Below are 8,212 nucleotides of genomic sequence, written 5' to 3'. Positions count from 1 at the left end.
TGAAGTAATATACACCTTAAATTGAAATTACTGATACAAAGTGAGTTGACATAAACTCATCTCTGGGGTAATGCTATACTTAATGCAGAAGATTCATATTTGAATTTTTCTGAAGTGACAAAAGATAGTTAAGATACAGTTATTTTTTTACTTGCATGAAAATTGTTGGCAGAATTAACTTAGTAATATTTCTGGAGGTCCAGTTGGCAGACATTTGTGTGCATACTTAGTTTTTATGCATTCTTTGGTAGCCCTCTGAAAATCACTGGTAATATCCTACAAGCATAGCATTACTCTGGGCCTAACTGTTGGTAAAAACTGCAAACATGTTGCACAGCACCCTGTAGGTGTGCTTCTATAATCTTCATTTCTCATGAAGTGTTTACCAGTTCCAGTTTGACCTGGCACAGCAGAACATCTTCCTAAATGTACTGCGTAATTCTGGGCTTCGGAATGCAAAAATCATAGGGTCGATGATTGCATTGCACATTATGAGCGTCCCATTCACGTGGAAAATGGACATGTAGCAGGCACAGTAAGGGTTATGTGGGCAAAACCTTGCTAAGAGAATGTGAAGAACAAAGGGGGCCCAACAGCAAAGGAAAACTCCAAGGAAAATAGTCAGTGTAATGGCTCCTTTCATGTTAGTTCTCTGATGGACTGTGCTGGTTGGCAGTGAGGCTATCTTTTTAGCATGAGATCGAGCCAGGAGGAACATGTGGACATAGAGGCACAGTATAAAAAACATCATTAAAGGGAACAGGATGGTGAAGGGAATGACTGTTGCTGCTTCATAGGAGAAGAGGGAAATGGCAATGCTACTGCCAGTGCAGAATGTCCAAATGATTGCCAAGATAACTGAGGCCCTTCTCAGTGTCATGATATTATGGTACCTCAAAGCATAGAAAATAGTGATGTATCTGTCTGCTGCAATAGCTAACAAGCTGAAAATTGACCCCAGTAAAGACAGAATGAACATGGAATCCATGGCATCATCCAGCTTTTTCTCAAAGTCCCCACGACGTGTCAGGTATCCCATTTTGCACAAGATGATAAAGATGTTCTCCAAAGTTTTGTACAAGCTACCTAACATGTCTGAAATGGCTAAGCTGCAAATGAAGAAGTACATGGGCAAGTGCAAATTCTTATTTCTAAGAACAGCAATAAGGACAAGCAGATTTTCCAGTATTCCAACAGCAGCAACTGTGAAAAAAACTTCCTCTGGCACCACGACCTGGGTGCAGTCAGTGATATTTAAGGAGAAATCACTTATATTTTCGAGGGAAGGAATGCTCATCTGCCCTGGGTGTTTGATTAGGTTGGAAGGTCTCCCAGTGCTCATTTCTTCTGGTCGTGGATAGATTCTGGACTGTTTTTTCAGGCTTGGCTTTATTCTGAAGCTGACTTGTCAGTCAGATCATTCTTCTTTTGATGAAGTCTTTCTCCTTCATCTGGAGCAATTTTAAGACTTAACTGAAATGTTTCGGATTTCTCCTACAATAAAACACATAGAAATATAAATACCAGGAAGAAATTTACCACACAGATATGGCAAAAATAGACATTTGAAATATCACCTATTGCAATGGAATTAACATGTATCATCATCAGAAAGAGACAAAGCTGGTTTGGATAAAATAAGAGCTGCTCCAGGGTTCTCTGAGCCTTAGAGGAAAACAAAGTGCAAATTCTCTTTTAGCTTCAAAGCAGTTTTAAAAAATACATGTAGTTTTCTTTACTGATGAGCATCCCACATTTACTGAAACTGATTTGACAGAATTCAAGAGTTTGGCAATCTTTACTGGCCCAGCTGTTTGCTTTGAGAAAGTTTGGCATTTCTAACAAGATTTGCAGTATTATTAGACACAAATAAGATCAAAGCCAAGATAAGCTGTTTTCCAGGACAGTAACACATTTACCACCACGCTGTTGATGGTTTGAAATGCCCTCAATTTAGGTGTGAACACTTGTAAATATTGATGTTTTTAGAGGCACATTAGATACTAGTGAGACGCTGCTTCTTCATATAAACTGAAAGCATTTTTTGATTTGATGAACATATTTCCAGTGCAGATTAAGAACCAAAGTACAATATTTTCTTGGCTGTATTTTGCAATTATCTAAAAGACCAAATGTTTATTTCAGCATCAATATGATGTTTTCCTTTCTCCATATTGATTCTGATCTAAACTACATCAAAGCAAACAGGAATGTTTCCAAAGGATTAGGCTTTTTAGGTTTTTCACTAATGTATAAATGGATATGATATTAATTTAGTTTGGATATTACTCATAAACAATAAGACCCACTTTTTCTTGCCATTTTTATAACCCCACCTGTGAAATACAGATGCAGTTGCTATTTGAAAAGTCCCCTTTTTAAAAGAACTGATATATTCCCCCTCTGTTTTTAAGTTTAAAACAGCTTTAACACCTTCAAAGTCTTGAAACTCCTTTGGATATTTGTTCATAGTCAGGGCTGCCAAATGCCATAATACACTCTGTTACTCTTTCAAAGGGAGAAGTCAAAAGTTTTAAGTATTTTGTATACAAATGATGTTCTCTGCAAATGTTAGTGGGTATCAGTAATCGGGACAGCTGAACTGCTGCTTGAATGTGATTAACCTTAATGCAGTTGAATATGTTTGGCCACTTCTCAATTGAAAACAGGTTTTTGACCTGGGTTTGCTAACGTTATCTGCAGAGGTTGCCAGTAAGGTGCTACTTGTGGTGAAGAATGCTGAGACTTGGACCACCAGCCATCAGGATTTCAACGGAAATGAGCTCACTTAAGAGAAAGCATTCAAGAGAGTACCCATACTTATCTGAAAATGAAGGTTGTGTCATGGAATAAATGAACTGTATTGCATTGCAGCACATGTGAATGTTCCCAAAGGCAATTAGATCAAGATCTGTCAGTATGTGAAGGAAGGAGTTACTAACAAGAGATTCATCAATGTCTTTGTAATGATATGTTTTTCCTTTTCTCACCTAGAGCTACTGTCACAGTTAAGTTTTATGTTTTCTAATGTAGCAATCTGTTTAACAACTTAATTTTCACTCTTAACAGAAAGTCAACACAGATGCTTCAGACAAAGCCTCATTTCAATGGGATTTAAACAGGACAATCAGTTGGCAAAAATGCATTTGTTAAGTCACGATTCTCTCAGAACTGTTTTTCAATAATGTTTCTTTGCTGATATAGTCATATTGCTGAACTAATTTGCATGACAAACATGAAGGTTCCTTCACTGAAAACATACAGTATTATGAATGGCATGATATATTACATCTACCGCTTATGATTTTACAGTAACTTCATATTAAGTACAGCATTTGGTTAGAGCAGAGAATTTATAAGGGCTTTAGTGTAATTACATTACAACCGAATAATTACATTATGCCACTTAATATTGTTTTCAAACAATGAATAGAAAGCCAGCAAAAGACATTCTTATTTTAGATTCTGATTGCAGCATGTATACATGGTTATTGCACACTATTTTATTAAGGTTCCATCTTGCCAATTATCTCCTTTTTTTGATGCTTCAGTGTGGTGCACAGTCATATTTCTGTCTAAGACCTCCCAGACAGAAATATCTATCTATATAGTGTTGTACACAGGTAGTAAATCCAGTGCTTGGTCTACGCTATACACATTATATCATGCATCTGCAGTTAAGTCACACATTTACAGGATTCTTTCACTTCTACACATCTACCAGGTATTGTGCATGAAGTAATTTATCACTTTTAAGCAGTGTAGAACAGACAGACTACACATGGGATGTAAAGCCATTGTGGACATGATGAGTAATCTCAGTGTGTCCTAAAAGCTAATGGAAAAAGAAGACATCTTGGAGCTTGGATGCATGTTTCCACTGGATACAGAAATTAGAGCCAAGGTCACTTCATACAAAGCTATAAATAATCATCAGGTAAAAAAAAAAAATGTACCCTCCTGTGTTGTTTACAGTGCCAGAGACAGCTTGGATGCAACAGATTTCCTCTGCACTGTCAATACCTTTGCTTCATCATTGTACTGGCCAGATAAAGGGTTCATGTCAGTCACCAACAGCACCCTCTGAAAGACCTCAGATTTATCTTCTGTAGGTATCTGCAAAGTCAACTGTTTACAGCTAGTGGTTGTGTGCTAGAATTGTTCAAAATAAACCAAAACAATTTAAGAATAAACAAATGCCTTATACTACAACCTTTTTTCCCTGGCAAAGGCTGAACTATTTGGATTTTACCTTTCACAAGGTCATTCAGTCTAAGAATAAATTTGCCTGACTGTAGCAAGAAATGTAAATGAGTCAAAAAGCAATAAATGACAAAAAAGACCTTGTAAGTTTGAAACACAATTGCAAATGTAGTTGTATCACAAAAACTGCAAAAAGCTCCACCTGTTTTCATGTTTAAATTAGGTCCCGGAGGGAGAAATCAGCAGCTCAGTAACACTGGATATTCAGAAACATTATTTATCTAGAAAGAGGCAGTCTCCTGAGCTGGTATAATGGGCAATGAGCTGATGGCAACAGTGAAATTACTAAAAATACATACATTTGTAATATTATCAGTAATTTCTATTTGGTTTGTAGTTATCTAAAGCAAGATGAAGCAGGAAATGGGGAGACTGGAAGCCAGGACCAGAAACTATACTGACAATATTGTACAAACTTAGGAAACAAATAGAATTCAGCTTACGTGTCAATTGTATTCATCCACCATGATTATGGTTTGGCTCTTAACAACACTCTGGCACTTGGAAAGCACATTCACACTGGTACATATTACACAGCCAGCCCCAGTACTTCAGCTTGTGACAAGGCTGAGAATGCCTCTGTGCATGCTGGGAGCTCCCAGCACTGTGCAGGATTAGCCTTGGACAAAAAGCATAATTCTCTCCTGTGTACTCAGTGCCTACTGATTACAAAAATTCAATCTTCTCTACAGTTGAAATATGATGACTTAGCAACTGAAAGGTCTGGGAGTAATAGGTCTGCACTTGATTTTTTTTTTTTTTTGATGAAAACTTATTCATTAAATAAATAAACAACACACTTCCCTCAATCCCAAAGTGTTAACTAAATTGACCTGGTCAGCTGTGAGAGCAACAGAAGTAATTTCAGCTGTGAACTATAATTATAAGTTATAGTAAAGAAATTATATACCTTAAATGCTGTGTAATTTCCCCCCCTTTTTTTAATCTATTAATTTTTTACTAGAAAACCATGCCTCCCTTTGTTGGAGAGACCCCAAGCTATATTTACTCTCTAAACAGTTGGCAGTAAATAAAAACTGAAAGGGTATTGAGTAGTCTCTTCTGTTTTTGGACTGCACAAAAGAGCTAACTAGCCAATTATATAGATGCAATGATTTGTTTCTAGAACCATGAAATGTATTAATTCCCTGTCCTTCTATGTATATATATTTTTAAAAAAAGTAATTTATAAGGAATGAAAAAGAACAAGTGTTTTGTGTTTCAGACATAGTATTTACAGTATAATTCACAATCCATTCACTGTATAGAGGTACTTGTCACTTGAAATACCATGACCTTTTCTCAATCCAAAAAAGTCTCCTATGTATTAATAAATGCCTTCTGATGTCATTACCTCTAGCATTTCATCCCCAAAGCTATCCAGTGTATTGGTTTAAATAAAAGTACCTTGGGCAGCAGGGCACCTGGCAATTGGTTCAGCTTGGTTTTCCTTCTAAAACTTGGTCATAGTGGAATACTAATCCCTTGTGGAGGTGGTTGGACAAGTGTGTCTGACTGGTTATGCTGCCTGGTGTTGCTTAGGATGACCTTTGTTTTCTGAAAATGACAGCAAAAGTCCCATGGATGGGAGCTATTTACTTTTTCAATCCCTTTCATTCAAGCTGTTACAATTTCATATCAAAATATGTTTGACAAAAAACTGTGGACAATTACCTTTTCTCCTGTTTCCAGCTTTTCCAGATGTACCGGCTTTTAAGAAGGAAAGAAGTCACTTCAAAACATTGATGTGGAGGCTTAGTTTTTAAAGATGTAAAACAAGCAAAAGGACAACCCCTTTTTCCTTTCCCTTCCTTTCCCTTCCTTTCCTTTCCTTTCCCTTCCCTTCCCTTCCCTTCCCTTCCCTTCCCTTCCCTTCCCTTCCCTTCCCTTCCCTTCCCTTCCCTTCCCTTCCCTTCCCCTCTTTTTTTTTTTTTTTTTTTTTTTTTTTCTTCCTTGAGTAGGTAAACAATGGCTTTTATGGAAACAAAGGGACTGGACCTGTTATAGGAAGGTAAGCTATGAGGACAGGATGTTCCCTATACTTTCTAGGCATTTCTTTTTGTCTTCTGGTTGGTCTTAGCCCTGAACGAGCAAGTAAGTGAAAAAAGGACACACAGAGCCTGATTCTGCCTTGCCCTGCATGTTGTATAGTTCTTTACAGATGTTAAAAGTAACTGAGTCAGGGGAATTACTCTACAATATTTACAGATGCCTAAGGGCTCTGTGAGCTTTCAAGTTGTCTGCTCCACCTCCCCTAGGTTTTCTGGTCATAGCTAAAGTGAAGATCACTGGCTGTCTCAGAGTACTCAAAACATCTCACTGACTTCTAGGTTGGCTGTGATTAAGGTATCTTAACATGGTCTTAACAGAAATCTGTCTGCTTGATGAACCATAGCAGACCATATATGAAATATCCTCAGCTGCAATTATTAAACTCTTGAAGGAAGTAGTTTCCTCAGATGACCTGGATTTTAAATCCCTCACCAGTTGTTAAACAGACCCAAATAGTGCAGGAAGCATCTGAGAAGTTGCTACTTAACTTTAGTGGCAGCATGGTTCTTCTGTAATGTATAAATATTGCTCCTTTTTGAACAAAGCTGTGAAGTGAAACTTGGAACATTCTTTTTTTCTGTGTGGAGGAGAGCTGGCTGGTAATTTTGTGAGAGGTTATGGTTTCATAGCAAGCTCTGAGCCAGTTTAGCAGCTCACTGTGCTGAAAGGCCTATTTCCACCTCTCCCTTCCCATCTGCACTTCTCTCTGCTCCTACCTGCTCACTCTTGTTATCTCCCTTGAGCCTATCCAAATCTTTTCGTCCTTAAATAACAATAGCATTTATTAATGTGTATATATCACATTTTCTCCTTATACCACGGTGTACACTGAAAATGGGATATGCTGGCGGTGCTGGTTGGTGCAGGGACTGAAGCACCCTGTATTGACCTGTGAGGTAGCTGCAAGCTACCGTGCATAGCAGTTTACTCAGAATAAACAGACCCTAACTTTGTGAGCTTTTTGTCAGTAGCTACATTTCTACCAGTGTCCACACCATGCTGTTTCCATCCAGGTCAGACATTCCTACCAGCATAACAATCTCTGTACAAACTGCAGTATGGGTAGTTCCTTGGTTGTGAAACTCGGATGCCAGGGTTCCTCCTCTGTGAGGGATGATTAACCAGGTCCTTCCTTCCTTTTAGGAAACTATTCAAGGTCCTAAGGGCCCTTCCTTTAGGAATCCTGCTGGAAGTATTGGTTTTTCCCAGTAGTAACTGAGAGAGCCCAAAAGTGTCCATCTGATAACTTTCTTTCACGCAAAACTAGAAAATGTCTATATTTTAAAATAGGCATTTTATGTTACAAACTTTATCCAGCAAACACTAAACAAAACTGCAGTTATGATGGCAAAAGAGTGACAGCATTAGTTTCTATCCTGTTCTGAATGTAAACAGTCTCAGCAGTCTCAGTTGCTTGCCTTTAGGTCTAACAGAAAGATCTGTTTCCAGGGAAGGTCTTTCAGAAACATGAGTTTCCCTTGCTTACCTCTGTAGGTACATGCTAGAAAAATGTACTGCGTGTTCAGAGAATGGTGAGATAGCTGGACTCTGTGCTTATGTTCCATTTATCAGTGGCTAAAACCCTTATCTTGTCATTGAAGTAAACATGTCATATGAAAAGCTAATTTAATACAGAATACATTAATTGTGGTATCGATATAAGCACAGTCCTTTTCCTTCTAAGTATTTTTTTTTTCATTCTTTAAAATTACAGTCTAGGTAAAACAATATCAAGTAAGGGTATGTGAAAACTATGATGAAAAATTAAGATACTATAATATCTGTTGTTTCATCTTATCATCAGTTGAAATTTGATGAACAACTCCAATTAGTATCTGTAATCTATTAGATCATTTATTCTTTTGCTTTGATCTCCCTCTAGTGTTCAACAAAATAG

General features: G+C 37.6%; 1 protein-coding gene across 1 annotated transcript; it reads right to left on the bottom strand.

Moving 5' to 3' along the window:
* Nucleotides 1-382: 382 nt before the first annotated feature.
* On the bottom strand, nt 383-1,342 carry MC2R (melanocortin 2 receptor). Its single transcript, XM_074893312.1, has one exon. It carries the CDS (start codon nt 1,340-1,342, stop codon nt 383-385), a length of 960 nt encoding a protein of 319 aa, XP_074749413.1.
* Nucleotides 1,343-8,212: the final 6,870 nt, after the last annotated feature.

Source organism: Strix uralensis, chromosome 1 (genome assembly GCF_047716275.1).
Source record: "Strix uralensis isolate ZFMK-TIS-50842 chromosome 1, bStrUra1, whole genome shotgun sequence".
In the NCBI taxonomy this organism is placed as follows: domain Eukaryota; kingdom Metazoa; phylum Chordata; class Aves; order Strigiformes; family Strigidae; genus Strix; species Strix uralensis.
This window is presented reverse-complemented; position numbering and strand designations above follow the sequence as displayed.

Excerpts from the sequence above, each read along its gene's own strand:
- MC2R (XM_074893312.1), bottom strand. The coding sequence starts at position 1,342 with ATGAGCACTGGGAGACCTTCCAACCTAATCAAACACCCAGGGCAGATG.